Raw genomic sequence first — 19966 nt, 5'->3', positions numbered from 1 at the left:
AACATAACAAGATATAATTAAGATTTGATATCATAAATAAGTTAAAATAATTTAAGAATTAATTTATTTTGCTAAAATAAAATAAATTTCTATTAAGTATATTTTAAATGTTTACAAAAAGCGCGACAATTTTTACCTCTTATTTATCTCTTCGCTTTTCTCCCCCTCCTTTATCATAAAATATTAAGATAAAATAATCATCTTTTATTTATTTATTAATATCAAATAATACCTCATTTAAAATTTATTATATTAGACATGGGAAGGTTGCAACTTGCAAACTTTGAGGTAGTGGCAAGTGATTCAATATTGATGATGGTTGGAATCGATTATCGTCCAATTTATCCAAAACCAAGTGCATTTGATAGCTTTTCATTAGCCAAAACCTGTCTAAAGCCTACTTAACTTACAAGGAGGGTAGGACTTAGTCTATCCAATATAATATATGACGATCAAATTAGTCCCAATATCAAATGTGAAACAAAAATAATAGTATACAATAAATAACTTATTTGTTTCTTAAAATTTGTATTTTTATATAGGTGCATTGTGGTGCCGATGGAGAGATATGGTCATGCCACACGGATGATGAAGTTTGGCCACGAGGTAATCTTAAGAAGGTGTGGTGGAGATTTGGGTCTAGATTGGGCTTTGGATCCAATTATTTGGATCAAGTATTTTTTTGAGTTAAATCTTAATATAAATATGGAGTCTTGGTACCTATTTACCTTGGCCCAAAAATGACCTTTTGAGTTTTATTTCAAATGGTGATAAATTAAAGTTTTTCATCAAATTAAGAAGTTTTGAATAAATTTGAAAACTCACCCAATGAGGGAAGTGGTGCCCAAATTGTTTGATATAAATAAGGGTTACAAGGGTGTTCTTCAAAACCTTAGAAGAGGAAAGATCCAAGCTTGAAACAAATATGAGAAGGGAGAAAGAGAGAGATATAGATAACATAAGAAGGAAAAATAAAGATAAGTAAATAAAGATAGGAAATTAGGAAAATCAAGAAAGATCTTCACTTAAAAGAGGCTCAAATGTGAGGTTCTTCATCTTAAACTTTTACTTTGTGGCTTTTTTTGTGTATGAAAAATTGATTTCAAAAATAAACTTAGTTTGATTTTTTATTTGTATCTATGTTCTTGTATGCTCATACTATTTTACTCTATACCACTAAAGTTAGAGGTGACATGGTCGAAGACTTTTCAAGAAATGCTTAAGGCACTAATTGAGAAAACTCTTAAAAGTATATGCATACGCTCTATTTTGGTAATGTTGAGTCCACCAAGCATATTAAACCTATTGTACGAACTAAGTTTTTACTCAAGGCATGTTATTTTATTTTAGTGGAAATATAAATTTATTCTAAGTATTTCTAAAGACTTATGGTTGAGATGCTTGAAAAGTCTTTTTCTTTTCTCTTTTTAAAATTTAATATTTCAGAATGAATAAAAAATTTAAATTTCTTAATAAGACTTATGAACTAAATTAGGTTTTTGTGAAAATAAGTGTGCACGCACATAATCTGTTTTGATAAACTAAACTAAATACAAGAGTTTAGATAAAAAAGCGAGACTACTAGAGATAAATCTCGCTAAGCATTATTTAGGAGAATAATCTCTGATAAATTTTAAAAAAAATGAAAGGTCAAGCAAACGAAAGTTTTGCAAGGATATGTAAATTGTAAGGGTTAGCAAAAGGTTCTTATAAAACATATATATTTTTTAAAAAGATTTAAATTATTATGTAGGAATACACTCAAAGATAATAGTTTTCAAAAAAAAAAAAAAAGATAATGAGAAATAAAGAAAATGAAAAACTGGTGAAGAATTTCACTTGGGAGTTGAGGATGAAATTAAATATTTTGGTGAAAGGTTTCGGTTTCTTTCAAACAAATTCTAAGAAATAACAAAAGAGAAAGGAACTTTGGTTTTGGATTAAATCATGTCATTTACGATTGAGAAGGGAGCCAATTCACCTATTTTTAAAATGGCTCTAAAATGATTCTAATTTTTTAAATTGAATCGGTGGGCTCAATTTAAGTTCTAGCATTGGCGCGTGAGAAATAGTTTAGAAATTTATGTTGTTAGAGATTGAAACTCGAAATATCAAATGTTAGAGCTATCATTCAAAATGAAATTTGATAATTAAGTTAATATTTAATATTAGAAGAACAAAAAACTGAATAATAAGTAAATTCAAAAATACATTTATTTTTATTTTAATGGGCAACATGATTATTTTAATATTCTCAAATTAGATTAAGGAGTATATGGAACACAAATAACTTAGTCAATAGAATAAGAGAAGAGCACGATATGTAACATATTTTGATAGAGAAATACACATAGTTCATGAAAATAAATGTGACTTAAGAATCATATTTTTTAAAAAAATAATATTAATTTAAAAAACCCAATATAAAATGTACACCACAGGGATTATAAAAAACTGGTGACTTTGGCAAAGGACTTGGGGTATAAGGTTGTCAAGAGTCAAGAGTCCAGCCCTCCCCTCCCCTGCCCTCACGTTGTATGGAAAAGTCAATCCATGCGTTTACAATGTAACGTTTTGAACAAGTCCAAGGTCTCTTGTCATTACGTAGCATGTTAAAAAATAATTATACTTCAACCACCAACCAAATCGTATCCTTCTCTTCTCTTATAGACGCGTCCCATTCAATTGGTTAAATAATCTTTCTTATATTTTTGTTCTGAGTTTTCAGTCTGGCTATTTGATTTTTTTTTCATTTTAATTATATATTTCTTAATTAATTTAATCATTATATTTTAATATATTTTTATGTGCCAACTTAAAATTTTTATTATATCAATGGATATATATTTTTAAATTAATTTAATTATTATATTTTGATACGAATAGAATAAAGTGTGACGTATATTTTATTTTATTTTTTTATATATAAAATATAAAAATTAAATAAATTATAAAATATAAGTTTAAAAATATAATTAAAATGATAAAATGTTTTGATTATCATAAATAATTAAAAATAAAATAAAAATATTAAATTAATTTTAAAATCAAATTTAGTAACATAATTAAAATAATAGAAAATTCTAATGACCACAAAAAAAAAAAAAAATATAAAAGTAGCGGACAAGAATATAGATTTAGCTAACAATCCTATTCTTATGTAACGTGTTGCATATTATAATGTCATATATAGGTTATAATAATATATATTATATCATTATAAATATATAATATATTAATATATAAAACAGATTCGTTTCCTTTAAATAATATCGCCAGAAAAGGCCATTTTCGTTGGAAGGTGAGTGTCGTATCCGTGTTCTTCACGCGTCTGCCTGCTCATCTTCCCGGAGACTTCCACTGGCGCCGGCTAGTAAAATGCCGAACCAGTAAAACCCATTCGGCCATTCCGTCCGTACTAGGCCCAGACGCTTAGTAAAATGCCGAACCAGTAGCTTCCGCTATTCGCCTCTTTTTCTTCCAGCTTAGACGCTGCACCGCTTAGTAAAATGTCAACGGTCATGTCGTCCCTCCTTTTCAGTATTAATTGAATTCAGGGCTTCTTCTCTTTCCCTTTCCCTGTTTGGTGTGCGTTTCTGAAGTGCAGTGCTGCAATTGGGGAGGATGATGCAGTTTTGAGGGTTTCGAAGAAGGAAAGCAGAATCCAGCAGGTTGTACCCTACTCTTTAGTTGAAAGGCAAAGGAGAAATGTTTGATGATTCATGTTCAAGCTGTTCTTTAGTTATGTCACTAAATTGTAATTGTTATTGTTATTCTTAATAATTTTCTTCAGTTACTCGGTTGACAATCTAACTAAGAAATTATTGTTTTCGTTATCATCCACTCCTATTTAACCAAGTGCCTGGCTTATACAGAATGCTGCTGGATGACTTTCGTGTCTAAATTACTTGAAATTGAGGCTTAGTTTCCCTAAATTTTGTTGTCCACTTTGTTGTATCGCCGATCATCATTTTTAGTTGTCAAACATGCTGGATTTTCAGTTTTATGACTTGTTCAGGTGACTACAAAGAGAAATGGCTGCTTCCGAGAAAGATGAGGTGCCAATGCTGTCAAACCTGTACTCAGAAGTGGATGAACACGAGGAATTCCGAAATCGTAGGTTTTCATCCAGAAATCGGAGTGCATCAATGTCTATTTCTATGAATTCCCAGGAAACCTATGACAATGAAAGTTATATGGGTCATACTGGCCCATTACGGACTGCAAGAAGAACACCATTCATGCAGATGAGTGGTCCGCTATACATAAGCCGGAAGCATGAGAGACCCACCCAAGGTGCAATAAGGCCCAAAACATCCGAGCTTACAGTGGAAAAGTATCCTTCTTCTAAAGGAATGGGTCAGCATGATTGGCCGGATAACTATGCTGGCAAAAATGAACATCTGTTGAGGTCTGGGCAACTTGGAATATGCAATGATCCTTACTGCACAACATGCCCCACTTATTACAAGTTAAACGGGCAACGAAAGACCTCAAAATCTTCCATTATCTTTGACTCAAAGGTGTTTTTCTATCTAAATAGATATACATTCATTTACTTTCCCTTTCAGTACGTATATATAGACATTTATTTACAGCTTTCATTATTATTGCATTGTAGCTTCTGATTGTTACTTTTCTTTGATAGATCACTCCGCTATAAACGGGACTATAAACATCCAAAAAATTATGTTGCTTAAATAGATATTCCAAAATTTTTATTTTTTATGTATTTCTTGAAAATACATCAGTAGCTAAGTAGTCTTTGCCTCGATTGGAGACAGGTAAGATAAGTGTGTTTGGTGCATATTGGGGTGAAGGTACTTTTCCATGCATTTGTTTTCTATGGAGCTTTCTACGATCAGTGTAGGTTATACTTTTCATGGAACGCTTTGTGGAAATCTAGGGCTACCCAGGTTGGACCTTTTTTTGTACAGGCAGCTTCCCTTTGGTCTATTAATGTATAGTATAATCTGATGAAGAGTAGACCAAATTGTGGTGAATCATTGCATTATATGTAAGAAGAGTGGTGAATCACTTGCTTCTTTTGCTCTGTGGCAAGGCAATTGTGGGGTCTACTTTACTAATGTACAGTGGTGACACTGGCTTATTTCTGGAACTTCTGTGTTCTTGGGACAGGGAATTACCTTACATGTCAATGGCACATGCTGATGTAGTAATTCCTTACGCATGAGGTGCCCTCTCTTGTGAGATCAGAATGATGGGTTGAGAATTCTTTGGCTGTTTTAGATCCTTATTTCAATGTTTTTTGGCATGAAAGAGGAGCTTCCCTTTTGTCTCTTTTGAGGCAATTTTTGGATGACTTATACTTTCTAGAGGCACAATAGTGCTTGAAAACTCATAGTAGATGTTCATCATGCATTCTCTGAGCATTGGTCTCTGGGAAAGCTTTCTAGATCTGAATGGGATACTACCGGGTCCTATGTGTTTGGCTGCCCATCACTTATGAAGAGTATTTGGGGAAAAGTCACGGGAATAGATGGCACACATGACAAAGCCTGTTGATAATGTAAGAAATTAAGTTGCAACCTTTCTAATAGCTCAAGTGTTAAGAGAAAGTAGTTCTTAACTGTAATGATAACTTTGTAGAGGATGTTGTGGCCTATGGAGATGCTACAAATAGATTTAAGATGAGGTCCAAACCAGGAAATATGAGGAATCAAATAAATGAATTGGTTAACTAAATGTGTTGAATAAGAAGGAATATTAATTTTGATCTGTAAGCCTTGCACAAGAGAGATGTTTAGTATTATGATAGTGTAAGATACTATTATTCTTATTCTATTATAAGTAAATATTAATTTTATTCCAAAAATTATTTTTTAGAATCACTATTGAACATTATTCTTTTGAATAACTTTTAAGCAAGAATGATATCAATGAGTTTCTTTCTTGACTGTAGTATATTCTGTTTTTTTTTTTGTTTGGAATAGTTTAATAAATATCATAAGAACTCATTTTAATTAAATTTAATTGATTGCTACTTGAACTCCTGGTCTTTTCTGTTCTACAAATGAATTAACATAGTTCTCATTATGCAGTTCCATAATGCTCTTTATGGAGATGCAAAGGGTTGGGCAAGAAGAATCTTGTCTTTCCTGCAGCAATATGTTATTGGAGTCATGAATCCCCATGCTAAAGTTGTTCAGCGCTGGAACAAATTCTTTGCCATTTCTTGTCTTGCGGCAATCTTCTTAGACCCACTATTTTTCTTTTTGCTGTCTGTGCAGCAGGTATTGGCTTGTTTTCTCATTTGGTAATATCAAGTAGTAGAATCTAAAGAATCAACTGTTAAAGGGTTACACATTTGACTTTGAGCTCTAAATTGCATGTCTTTTCTACATTTTAGGTGGACACATTTTCATTCCTCTTGCTATAAGATGGACTTTAGAATTTGATTTAGTGAGTAGTATTTCTAATTTGGCCATTCTTAAATAAATATGCATGAAGTACTTGTAGATTTGCAGTGATAGTCCTGTAAACCAGATATCATCAGAGGGGTCCTTTGTTCCACTCAGCTCGTTTCTCACCTTGGTGGCACACTTAGGAGGTCCTTAACATAGTGTAGTGCTTTTGAGTGGGGACTCCACGATGTTACAACTGGTATTATAGTTAATCTAGGTTCATTATCATGTAGGCGTGGGTCAGGATGCTGTTTTGCAGCCAACCATGACCAAATTCCTAATGGTACAAGCTTTGGTTGTTAAGTTTTTCTGGTGAGGACACTAGGGTGGCCAAAAAAGTTCTGCAGTTTCATCAGGCTTTAATTGTGTACTGGTATATATACAGCTTAAAAAATAAGTGGGAAAAGAAATTTTCAACAGAATGAATCTTCTAGACTGAATATAATGGAAGGAGCAGTAGTGCTGGGAATCTGAAAGCACCTATCTTAGGACCTTCTCTAAGAAAGCTTTGGTTAAATTTGAAAAGTTTGAATCTTATGTTAAGTTCTATTTAACTGAAGGCGACACAAATATATACATATATATAAGCTAGAATTGAAGGAAAGTCTAGGCAATTTAGTTACTTGATGTGATTCACGGATATGCTACCAATATCTATCTATGGTCCTTGGTAATTAGAGAATGGCCTTCCTGGAAGTTTCAAAGATCATCATTTTGTGATCTGGCCATCATTAAAATTAGGAGGATGTCAGAGCTAACTTTATTTATTTGTTATTCATAGAGTTGAGTCCATGATATCTCATTTGTACGCTTTATTGATGTGGTTGATTTATGTTTGTGGTTGTTTTTTTGCTTCCATCTCTTATATAATGCTTCTTTTGGCTCTAGTCTCCTTATTTAATTTACTGGTTATATTTAATTACCTTTCACTATGTGTCATACTAAAGTGCATTGCCGTCCATTTTCCTTCTATTTAGAAAATTTTCTATGATGCCTAGCACAAGTTTTTGCTATTGTCATTCTCTACATTATCATAAATGGCATTTCTGCATTCAAATTTACATTTTTTTCCTTCTTCAAAGCAGGGTAATAAGTGTATAGTAATCAATTGGCCCATGACAACAACACTCTTGGTTTGCAGAAGCTTGACTGATTTCATTTTCTTTATTCACATACTTCTTCAGGTAAATCACTCACTCATTTCCCTTTTAAGAAGCCATATCTTCATTTTTCCTTTTCTGAGAATTGAATGGTTTTTCAAAAACCATGTCTTCTTCATTTATTTCCCTTTTAGGAAACTATGTGTTCACTTATTGCCAACTAAACTCATGGGTCATGGTTCCACACCATGAGTTTAAGCTGAAATTATGGTTTTGGCCACAACTTTTCTAGAGGTATTGAGTTTGGGAAATTAGTTTTCTAAGCAATGAGTTTAGGAAAAGCTGACGTGTACGGACTGTTTTTGGGGAAAAACTCAAATTAGCACTCCATCTTTCTTGTATTTCTTTCATTGTGGTTGTTGTTGTGAATTCTAATTCAGAAACTCTGTGATCAACTACAAGCTTATGGAGCATATTTCAATGTGTGATGGTAATTGGTCTCATTGGGTTTAAATAGTCACTTGCAGTGATATTATGATGTTGGTTGTGGCGCTTAACATTATTATTGCAATTAAACTAGACTGAAGAAAACTGAACTAGAGACAACTTTCGAGTGCAATGGTTGGAGAAAATAACAATGATAACTTCATGTCTTCGAATGGTAACTTTGATGGAATCTTGGATGTGAGATGTGGGGATCATTTCTTGAAGATACCACATGCTTAGCAAGTTCAATTTCCAGAGTGGAATTTGAGTGCAGTCCTATATTGCCAGGAGGCTGGTTTACTGTGGAAAGAAGCCACTCACTGTCATAAATTTAAGAAAGTAATTGATGTGGATCGAGCTGCATTAGCATATCTGGACAAGCACGATGAAAAGAATTCGAAGATATGGTCGTAGAAATCGGTGTTCGATAATATGGGCATAGAATTTGCATACGGTGTCCATTTTCGGCCGATATATGCTTTTGGGGTAACTCGACGAGCCGGATCGAAATATTATGTTTTAGCCATTTGAAATTGCCTTTTATGATTATTTACGATTTTTTTATTTTATGTTTGGGTTATGTTTTTGTTATGAATGTGTTTTGTAAGGTCCAATCTATTTAGAGTATGTAGTCAGTGAGGGCATCGTGTTTAAACACTTTTCAATCATTGTAGGTTTTTTTGGTTGCTTTGGGGAATAAGAATTGGCGATCATTTTCCGTGTTTGCAATCCGAGTTTTGAGTGTGTTCATTGAGGGCTGTAGGCGCGCCTACATCAGTTGGTATCAGAGCACGGTGCGTGGTGGCCAAGGGTGTGACCACAGTGAAGAGATTGCAGATCTGTGCAACCAGATCAAGACTTTGACTCATCGGTTTGATCAGCTCATGACATGGGCGACCGAGTTTGTGACGAATAGAACCCCACCGGTTCCAGCTCATCGTCGGACAGTACCAGAGGGAGATGATGCGAGTGGTTATGCGACCGAGGAGCGGTCAGATGAAGATACGGTGTCGGAATTACGAGGCGACCATGTTCCACAGCCTCGTGTATCGGCTGGACGTCCAGCCGGCGCACCCCCGCGTCATTTGGAAGAGGATTTTGAGCGTGGGCGCCTTCCAGCGTTGGGAGTCTGGAAATAAGGTTGAGATTCCAGAATTTAATGGAGGGATTGAGGTTGACGACTTTTTGGATTGGCTATGTGCTGTAGAGGAAGTTTTGGAGTACAAGGAGGTACCGGATGATAAGCGGGTATCGTTGGTGGCTACGAGGCTGCGTGGCAGAGCAGCCGCCTGGTGGCAACAGCTCAAACAAAATCGTGAGTGTCATGGCAAACCAAAAATCAAGTCGTGGGACAGGATGAAGAAGCACCTGAAGGTAGCGTTTCTGCCGTTCAATTATACTCGGACGTTGTACCAGCGCCTGCAAAATCTAAGGCATGTCAATCGGTCTGTGACTGAATATACAACTGATTTCTACCAGTTGATCGCACGTAATGACTTGGGCAAATCAGAGGATCAGTTAGTGGCTCGCTACATAGGAGGATTGAGACTTAATTTGCAGGACACCCTCAACATGTTCTCACCTGTGTCTGTTTCAGAGGCGCATCAACATGCATTACAGTCAGAAATCCAGTTGCAGCGGCGAACAATTGGAGGTTCTTCGGGTCCCTCAAGAGGTGGGGGTCGGTTTACCACCCCAAATCCCACTCTTGTTCTGCCCCCACCATAAAGGGGTGTCGAGCAAGGCCCTCGTGGTGCGGTTCCTCGGCCGTGACCTCGAGCGGAGGGGCTCCTCCTCGTGGGCATGGTTGTGACTGTAACGCCTCGTTTTTTTCGAGCGTTAAATAACTTAGAAATTTTGGGAATATATATTTTTTTTCAACATAAATTCAATATAAATCATTTCTCGATAATCCCGTTCTACTTTCTCAGCATACCAAAATAAGAATCAATAGGTTAAGACATGTAATCATCATAAATGTGGAAGCTAAATTCGAAATCCGATATGGTACATACTGAATTCGCTTTAATCATAACACAAGAATCTGTACCATCAGATACTTAAATAGATGGAGACTCGTTTCTCGAAATGACAACTAAGCACTTTAGATACAGTCTAGTGATGCCTCATAAATACATTAAACTATAACAATTATACATGATCATTAATATAAGATAATATTCTAAACATGACTAAAAACACTTCCTGAATCCTTGCTAAGGAGCAAAACTGGAACAACTCGTCGGACTCATCGACCACATCATCACTTGCTGTCACATCTCAATCATCCCCTTGTCATAGCTGCAAATCCTAATTGGAACGTTCGAATGTTCCAGGGACATAACCCAATTAGAAGATAAATTTTCTAGTGAGGGTTTAGAAAAATGATACATGAATGTATGATGCAATAACATGAACAATCATATACCCTAGTGTAACTTCCCTGGCCCTCTTGCCAGACACAAAACCCTAAGCAGAATCCTGACATGCTTTCAAGATAATCCTAACGTTGTTCTATCAGTTGCCCTTGGGGAATTACGACTATACTATCAGGACGACATCCCATCCTGACACAAGTATCGATATGCCAATAATATCATGCTGAATGAAATATCATAACTATCGATGCAACAATATATGTACTGATATGACAAGATATGTATAAAATACATATAACTTAGCCACTTTCATGACTATCATGCTCAACATAGGCAACATATAACATATATAAGCTTTTGGAGTAAAACCACTCACCTTTAGTACGAAGTTTGAAATACCTTAAAAAATGCGCATCACCTCAATTTGCATGCTCGATCTTGATTTTCGTGCCAAACCTAAAAAATCACACAAACCACTTAACCTCGAGCACAATGATCCTATAAATCATATATGTACAAGGATTACATAAATACCTCAATTTCTTCATATTTTCCTCCATTTTTCTCCCATTTTCCTCTTTAAAATTTCAAATAAATACTTGCTTAACTAATTTCTCAAATCTTTTTTCACAAAAATTCATAATATTTTAAGAACTTTAAAGGAAAATTTCAGAACTTACCCCGAAGCTTCGTTTGCACGCAAAACGAGGCTGGTCGTTGCGAAAATCGAGAAACTAGAAAGGCAAACACTAACACTTTGAACACAAACTCCCTTTATTTTATTTTTCTTGATTTTTTCCAAATTTTTTTAGCAAGAGACGCACCCTCATGCTCCCCTTTTTGACCTTCCATGCACCCCTACTCGTGGGGCCTGGCTGGCACGTGCACTGCACGCGCAGGTCTTCTTCCTCGGCAAGATTCCGAATAGCTCTGGTTTTATGGCCATATCTCCTTCGTTTGAGCTCCATTTTGCCTCCCATTTGAACTTACGCCTTCCTCTCTTCATCCTTTACAAGATTATAGCTTCAAATGCCTCGATCGGAGCTATTTTCTAACTGCTCAAACCCATTTTCCGGCGAAGCCCGTTTTTCCTACGAAGCTTCATATCTCCCTCATCTCTCAACGAAAATTGCTCAAATTTTCCAGAAATGATCCTCTGGACATGGGGAACAAAAGCCCTTTATCACCTTCCCTCAATTTTTTTTCAAACTCTCGGATCTGAAAATTTAATTTTTGCCTTATCTCGGCCATCTCTAAAAACTTATATTTATAAGCGATTTCGAGCCTTCAAATGCTCATGGATGGTCAATCCAACCTCCCTGGGGCTTCTACCTGCCCCGGATTAGTCCAAAAACACCACCAAACACGGATTCAACGTATCGAAATTTCGGCCAAGAAACAGTCGGAAATCATGCAAAATTGGTCACCCTTGTGGCAAATGTCGGCCTAGGCTTGACCCAAGAGCATCCTAGGCCACTTTTCTCGAGTCTTTCGCCACCGAATTCAGTGATGGGAGGTGGTGGTGGAAGCTTGGTCGGCCATGGCAGATTTCTCTGTGTAATTTTGAAAAATTGCACTTTGACCCCAGCCTTTTTCCATTTAGCACTTTGGTCCTTTCCTTGAAGCCCCTGAGCTTCCTAATAGTTCTATTGTGACCTACAAATTTTATACTTTCCATTGCATCCCCAAAGATTCCGAAAAAACTTCATTTCATCCTCCCTCCACCAAAATTAAGAAATTGCACTTAGGTCCGAATCTACGTTTTGACCATAAACCCTTTTATTTCTTCCCGAAACTAATGAAGGGTTGTTCTACATACTAAATATGAACCTCTTTGAGGTTTCGTTGACTTCCCGGAAGTCTTCTGCGATAATTCGGTTTTTCAGCCCAAATCATAGCTATATTTTAGCTGTATGAAAATTGTTTCTAATTAAATTTCTTTCGATTCCATAAATCATGCCTCGAAATGCTCGTTAATACCATCTCATTTTCCTTAAACATCTCGGCTCCAGGGCACTCCTTGTAGTCTCTGTCATTCATAATGGTAAGAAATTATCCTATAACCTCAATTTATCTGTAAATTCCATTTTTGCCTCAAGATAATTTACTCTCGAGTCCTTTAGAAATTCTTGGGTATTACAGTGACAGTCTACAATGTTATAATTGTGGGGGTATAGGGCATATGCAAAGAGAGAGCCCTTCAAATGGTTGAGCACGACCAGGTTTGTTAGCAGACAAGTTGGTGGAGGCAGCAGAAGAGGTGACAAACAAGGCAGATGAGACTGAAGAAGTGGTGACTGGAGATTCAGGTCTCCTTCTGGTAGTGTGACGGATATGTCTCACACCGTGCAGTCCATTTGACGATTTTCAACGGAATCATATTTTCTAGTCTACATGTACTATTGGGGGAAGGTCTGCAGATTTATCATAGATTCGGGTAGTTGCGAGAATGTTATGTCCAAGGTAGCTATTCAGAAGTTGAACTTACTGACTGAGCCCTATCCAACACCTTACAGTTTGGCGTGGCTTAAGTGAGGTAATGAAATTTTTGTCACACGATGTGTGTCGGTTACCTTCTCCAATGGTAATGTGTACCGTGATACAGTTTGGTGTGATGTGGTGCTTATGGATGCGTGTCATTTACTGTTGGGGTGTCCATGGCAATTTGATCGGGATGTGCAACATGAAGGCTAGCGTAATGCTTATAGCTTTTCATTTTCGGGCAAGAAAATTGTGTTACTACCCTATAAGGAGCCTTCATGCACACCCTCAACTGGGGACAGTAGCAATTTTCTTTCCCGTTCATTGTTTGTTCAGGAGATGTTCGAGTCGGGAGTGGTTTTGTTGCTGGTGGGAGTCGATGCGGCGGGAGTGTCAGCGGTTCCTACGGCAGCCGAGGGGGCAGGTCTTCACCCCAAAGCTGTCACTTTGATGGTTGAGGTTTGTGATGTATTTCTGGATGATCTGCCTGAAGGTCTTCCTTCTTTACGGGATATACAACACTAGATTGATCTGGTTCTAGGTGCTGCATTGCCAAATCGCCTGCATTATCGTAGGAGCCCTGCAGAACATGAAGAGTTGAGGAGGCAGGTGGAGGAGTTGGTAAGTAAGGGCTATCTTAGAACTAATCAAGGATAATATAGCTTGATTGATTCACATAAGCAAGAACAACATCCTCTTTTAAAGAGAGGATTATGAACAAAGAAGGAAAGAAATAAACTAAATATAGACAACATCCTAATTTACATCTTTTACTTACTATATTTACATAATATTTACATAAAAGATGAATCCTAGAATATTCTAGGATCAAAGTCAAATCTCCCTTGATTTAAGCATATTTCCAGCACTCCCCCTCAAGCTGGCTTATAGATGTCTTCCATAGCTAGCTTGCCAATAAGTTTATCAAATTGATTCTTGTGAAGACCCTTAGTTAGAACATCAGCAATTTGTTCAGTTGTTGGAAGATATGGCATGCATATTATTCCAGCATTGAGCTTCTCTTTGATGAAATGTTTGTCCATTTCTATATGTTTTGTACGATCATGTAACACCGGATTATGAGAAATAGAGATGGCAGCCTTGTTGTCACAATAGACTTTTATTGGTTTCGACTGAGGAAACTTCAGTTCTTCAAGTATCCTTTTGATCCACATTCCCTCACAAATTCCATGAGCAACAGCTCTGAACTCTGCTTCTGCACTACTTCTAGCCACCACATTTTGTTTTTTGCTTCGTCAGGTGACTAGGTTTCTCCCAACAAAAGAACAATAGCCTGAAGTAGATCTCCTATCATTGACACTTCCTGCCCAATCTGCATCAGTGTAGATCTCAACTTGTAGGTGGCCATGTTTCTTGAACAGTAAGCCTCTTCCAGGAGTCCCTTTTAGATATCTTAGGATTCTGTAGACTGCTTCAAAATGCTCTGGCCCTAACGAGTGCATGAATTGACTCACCATACTTACTGCAAAAGCAATGTCAGGTCGCGTATGAGACAAGTAGATTAATCTTCCCACAAGTCTCTGATATTGTTCCCTGTCCTTTACTTCTTCAGATTTGGCAGCATATAGTTTCACATTAGGCTCGATGGGAGTCTCTGACACCCTGCAACCAAGTAAACCTGTTTCTCCAAGAAGGTCAAGAACATATTTTCTCTGATTAACAAAGATGCATTCTTTGGATCTTGCAAACTCCATTCCAAGGAAGTATTTTAGGATCCCTAGGTCCTTGATTTGGAACTCCTTTGCAAGTTTCTGCTTGAGGACTGCTAACTCTGTCTCATCATTACCAGTTAAAATAATGTCATCAACATAAACAATCAAAATTGCAACTTTACCATTCTTTGAATGTTTATAAAATATAGTGTGATCTGCCTGACTTTGAAGGAAGCCATAACTAGTAACTGCCTTTCCAAAGCGTTCGAACTATGCTCTTGGGGACTGTTTGAGACCATACAGGGATTTCTTCAGTCTACATACTTTGTCACTCCCAAATTTATTTTCGAATCCCGATGGCAAGCTCATGAAGACCTCCTCTTCAAGATCACCATTAAGAAACGCATTTTTGACATCAAGTTGGTGTAGGGGCCAATCTGAATTTACTGCAAGAGATAACAGGACTCTAATAGAGTTTATTTTTGCAACAGGAGCAAAGGTCTCTTGATAATCAATCCCATAAGTCTGGGTGAAGCCTTTAGCCACTAGTTTGGCTTTGTACCTATCAACACTCCCGTCCGCCTTACATTTTATTGTAAACACCCATTTACACCCTATTACTTTTTTGTCTTTGGGCAGGTTAACTATCTCCCAAGTACCACTTCTCCTTAGAGCATTAACTGCTAATTTCCAGTTTGGATCATCCAAAGCTTCCTGTATATTCCTTGGCACAAACAAGTGTGAAATCCTAGATGTGAAAGCCTTATGATTCTTTGATAGTCTGTGGTAGGAGAGATATTTAGCAATAGGATATTTAGTGCAACTTCTGACACCTTTCCTAATTGCTATAGGAATATCAAGATCAGAAATAGTAGGTAAATGATTGGAAATAGTTAAAGAATCAACTTGAGAACTATTAGGTAAAGTGGAAGGAGGTGGACTAAATGTTGAAGTGGGATTTCCTGAACTTACAGTGCCATTTCTCAGGTTTTCAGACTGATTTTGTGCAGGATTGACATTCAAGTCTTTGTTCATTTGATGAAATCTCTTCCTGGTATAAACCTGAAGCTCAGAATTTAAATCATGATGATCAGTTTGTAGTAATTCTCCCCCTGCCCGAGAAACCCCTTTACTTGGCATCAAGGAACTAGAATCTCCTACGTGACTATTATCAGAAACATGTGATTCATGAGTCCATACTCACGTAGATCTTTTTTGTGAGAGGATCATAACACTTATAGCCCTTTTTTTGAGAGGTATAGCCCAAGAAAACACATTTGACAGCCTGAGGATCAAGTTTTGAGCGAAATTGAGCAGGGATATGAACATACACAGTACATCCGAAAACTTTGACAGGGAGGTCCGAATGTAATCTAGTGTTAGGAAAAAAATCTTTTAGACACTCAAGGGGTGTTTGGTACTTTAATACTTTAGTAGGCATCCTGTTTATCAAATAGGATGTTGTTAAAACAGCTTCACCCCATAAGTATTTTGGAATATGCATAGAAAACATGATGGCACGTGCTACTTCGAGTAAATGTTTATTTTTACGTTCAGGAATGCCATTTTGTTGAGGAGTATGTCGACAAGTAGATTGGTGGTAAATACCTTTTGTTTTCAAAAAATCCCCCAAATGCTCATTGAAATACTCGGTGCCATTGTCAGAGTGTAAAATGCTAATTTTGGTTTGAAATTGGTTTTCAATCATAGTGTAAAAATTTTTGAATAAATATTCCACTTCAGATTTTTTGTGCATCAAATAAACCCAACACAAACGGGTATGATCGTCTATAAAGGAAACATACCATTTTTTTCTAGATAGAGTAGAAATTTTAGATGGACCCCAAACATCACTATGAATTATATAAAAAGGTTTGGATGCTTGGTAGGGTTTTGGGAAATATGTAGAACGATAATTTTTTGCTAAAATGCAACTTTCACATTGAAAAAAAGAACAATTCATTCCTTTAAATAATTCAGGAAACAAACGTTTCAAATAGGCAAAACTAAGATGTCCTAGTCTAAGATGCCATAGCATAATTGTATCGTGAACAGGAATTGAGCTAGTATTACTAAAGCCCAGAGCTTTTTTATTACCAGACGAAATTTCATCAAAGTAGTAAAGACCTTCAATCATCCTAGCACGCCCAATCATCGTCCCCAAGTTCTGGTCCTGAAATTCACAATGGGATTCAAAAAAGGTAACACGACAGTTAGAATCTTTGCAAAGTTTACTAACAGACAAAAGATTGCAGGCAAAGTTAGGAACATGAAGGACAAAATTGAGATTAATTTTCTCGGTTAGTTTAATAATTCCTTTTCCTGCAATAGATGAAAAACTTCCATCGGCAATTTTGATTTTTTCATTGCCAGAGCAAGGATGATAGGTATTAAATAAATAAGGAGAACTAGTTATATGATTGGAGGCTCCAGAGTCAATAACCCATGGAGAGGAATGTAGACAAGAAAGAGTGTTAGATTTTCTACCTGTGTGTGCCAAGGAAACACTAGGAATACCAGATGAGGAACTGGATTGTAACAGCTTCAAGAGTTGATCAATCTGCTCTTTGTTGAAGGGACTTGTGTCAACCTCATTCGCAGTGGGGACCCCACGGTTACTGCCCTTGTCTCCTTGCTTGTTGCTCTTCCAATTTGTAGGTTTGCCATGAATTTTCCAACAGGTCTCACAAGTATGGCGTAGTTTGTTGCAATGGTCACACCAAACCCGAGGCCGTTCATTGCTCCTACGCTGGTAATTTGCAGCCTTGAAGGCAGTAGAATCAGTAAACAACGCAGAATTTTCAATCGACTCACCAACAGTTTTTTTGCCAAGCATGACACTCCTTCGACTTTCTTCCCTTCTAACCTCAGCAAATACTTCACCAATAGGAGGAAGGGGGGATCGGCTAATAATCCTCCCTCGCACCTCATCAAATTCGATATTAAGACCAGCAAGAAACTTGTAAATACGACCATCTTCAACCATTTTCTTGTGGTGATTACAATCTTCAGTAGATTTCCACTCATAAGTGTTGAAGAGGTCAAGATCTTGCCACAATCTTTTCAAAGAATGGAAGTACCTAGTAACAGAATCATCTCCTTGCCGAATCTCTCCCAGCTTCAGAGTTAACTCAAAAACTTAAGATTGGTTACCCAGATTAGAGTACATCTGATTTACATTATCCCACAGTTCCTTAGCAGTAGGATAACACATATAATTGGAACTAATATCTTCATCCATAGAATTGACCAGCCAAGTCATGACCATAGAATTTTTAGCATCCCAAATGGAATGTGCTAGGTCATCCATTGCAGGTTCCTTCTTGTCTCCCGTGATGTAGCCAATTTTTCCTTGCCCACGGATATACATCCGGATAGATTGAGACCAGCGAAGAAAATTATCACCATTTAAACAAATGGTGGTGATTTGGACAGAATGGGTGCTAGAATGGTTTGGTTGGGTTGCTGGAATTTTTGTTTGGATGGCAGCAGTAGGGTTTAGGGTAGTTTCAGAAGTAACTTCCGACATAGCTTATCATTTGAGAGTGGAAAAAAAAAGAACAATAAGGTTACCAAGATCTGGACGATGGCCAAGGCAGTAGGTGGCTGAGGTAGAGAGACCGCAAGCAACCGGTGGCTGAAGCAAGCAGTAGGCAGTAAGGGAGAAAGGCCGCAATCAATCGGTGGCTGAAGCAAACCCAACAGACCCAATCGAAGTGGGCGTCTCCTTCCTGAAACGATCTGGCGGTTGAAACGATCTCGCTCAGAGAGAACTTGCACTCGCAGGAGGTAGAAATGATCCTGGCGATTGACAATGGAGAGAAGATTGCCTTGGGTAGCAGCGACCAGGAGTCCCAAGAGCAGTGACGGCTAGGCGATCTGGGTGGCCGCAACCGATTGACTGAAAGTGGCTAGCTCCGAGCTTCAGCGGCCAATAGAGAGGCTCCGACAGTCGCAAGGTATGGCAAAGGGCAAAGGGCCTAGGTAATGGATGGCTGAGATTAAATCTGAAGCTCTGATACCATCTTAGAACTAATCAAGGATAATATAGCTTGATTGATTCACATAAGCAAGAACAACATCCTCTTTTAAAGAGAGGATTATGAACAAAGAAGGAAAGAAATAAACTAAATATAGACAATATCCTAATTTACATCTTTTACTTACTATATTTACATAATATTTACATAAAAGATAAATCCTAGAATATTCTAGGATCAAAGTCAAATCTCCCTTGATTTAAGCATATTTCCAGCAGGCTACATTCGGGAAAGCCTCAATCCCTGCGTTGTACCTATGCTACTTGTCCCGAAAAAGAATGGAAGTTATAGGATGTGTGTGGATAGCAGAGCCATCAATAAGATAATAGTGCGCTACCGTTTTCCCATTCCTCGACTTGATGATTTGCTTGATCAGTTGGCAGGAGCGACTGTATTCACGAAACTAGATCTGAAGAGTGGATATCACCAGATTAGGGTACGGCTTGGGGATGAATGGGAGACAGCCTTTGTAACACCCCACTTTCTCAAGCGTATTATAACTTAAGACAATTATGGGATAATAAATTTTTTTTCTTAAAAACTATTGCTAAAGCATATCATTCTTCATATCCATCCCAAAATTTTCATATATCTATCTCGAAAGAGAATCATCATAAACATCAAGTGCGGAAGCTAGAATCGAACCTAACATCTTAACATTATTCACAAATAAGGTTATACATCATCATTAACCATAAATGAGATTATACATCATCATTCACCATAAATGAGGTTACACATCATCATTCCTCAAAACGTTTAGAATTCAAAGTAGCATAACTTAAATACATGAGCTACATAACATACATTCAATTTATCATGCATTTTGCTAAATACCATTTCATGCCTCATTCATCCTTGTTTCTGCTACAATCTCCATCTAAAACGTTTGAATATTCTAGGGACAAAGCCCAAGTTAGATGATGAATCATCTAAGGAAGGGAATAAAACATTTAATGCACGTGTATGAATGCAATGTACGTAACATCATAACTCTCATGTTTGGGTCGGCTGCACCTTAAGATTACCTGCCATTTTTACAATCTCTTTGCTAGACCGAGGTATATAGGTGCACCTTTGGCAAAGCAACGACACCAGTCCCTAATCCCAAACCCATGTAACGTATGACCGTGAATCTCATCGTGCTCATATGCATATTTCATCATCAATATGTAAATGCAATCTACATAATATATTCACATCAAGACATGACAATATGATAAAAACCATTTACATAAAATTAGCTTTTGGGATCGAACCACTTAGAAGCCCTTTTCATAAAACTAAATCCAGTTGAGTAGTACTACTTACCTCGAACGTATCTCAGAATATCTTGATTTTCGTGCCAACTTTAAAATTTGCACAAGTCGTTTCACCTCAAGC

General features: G+C 37.0%; 1 protein-coding gene across 5 annotated transcripts in view; it reads left to right on the top strand.

Moving 5' to 3' along the window:
• Nucleotides 1-3290: 3290 nt before the first annotated feature.
• LOC127795788 (probable cyclic nucleotide-gated ion channel 20, chloroplastic) overlaps nucleotides 3291-19966 on the top strand; it is a 61565-nt gene continuing 44889 nt past the window's right edge. For 3 of the 5 annotated variants that reach the window (XM_052327686.1, XM_052327687.1, XM_052327684.1), the window contains exons 1-4: nucleotides 3291-3671; nucleotides 4019-4523; nucleotides 6063-6254; nucleotides 7511-7609. In XM_052327686.1, the coding sequence (XP_052183646.1) occupies nucleotides 4035-4523; nucleotides 6063-6254; nucleotides 7511-7609 (780 nt within the window). In that variant the 5' untranslated portion in view covers nucleotides 3291-3671; nucleotides 4019-4034. Of the gene's footprint in view, nucleotides 3672-4001; nucleotides 4524-6062; nucleotides 6255-7510; nucleotides 7610-9022; nucleotides 9386-19966 lie in introns of those variants that run through there. The other 2 variants (XM_052327685.1, XM_052327688.1) reach the window with 2 other exon arrangements.

Source organism: Diospyros lotus, chromosome 2 (genome assembly GCF_014633365.1).
Source record: "Diospyros lotus cultivar Yz01 chromosome 2, ASM1463336v1, whole genome shotgun sequence".
Lineage (NCBI taxonomy): Eukaryota > Viridiplantae > Streptophyta > Magnoliopsida > Ericales > Ebenaceae > Diospyros > Diospyros lotus.
Note: the sequence above shows the minus strand (reverse complement) of the source record. Positions and strands in the feature narration are given on the sequence as shown.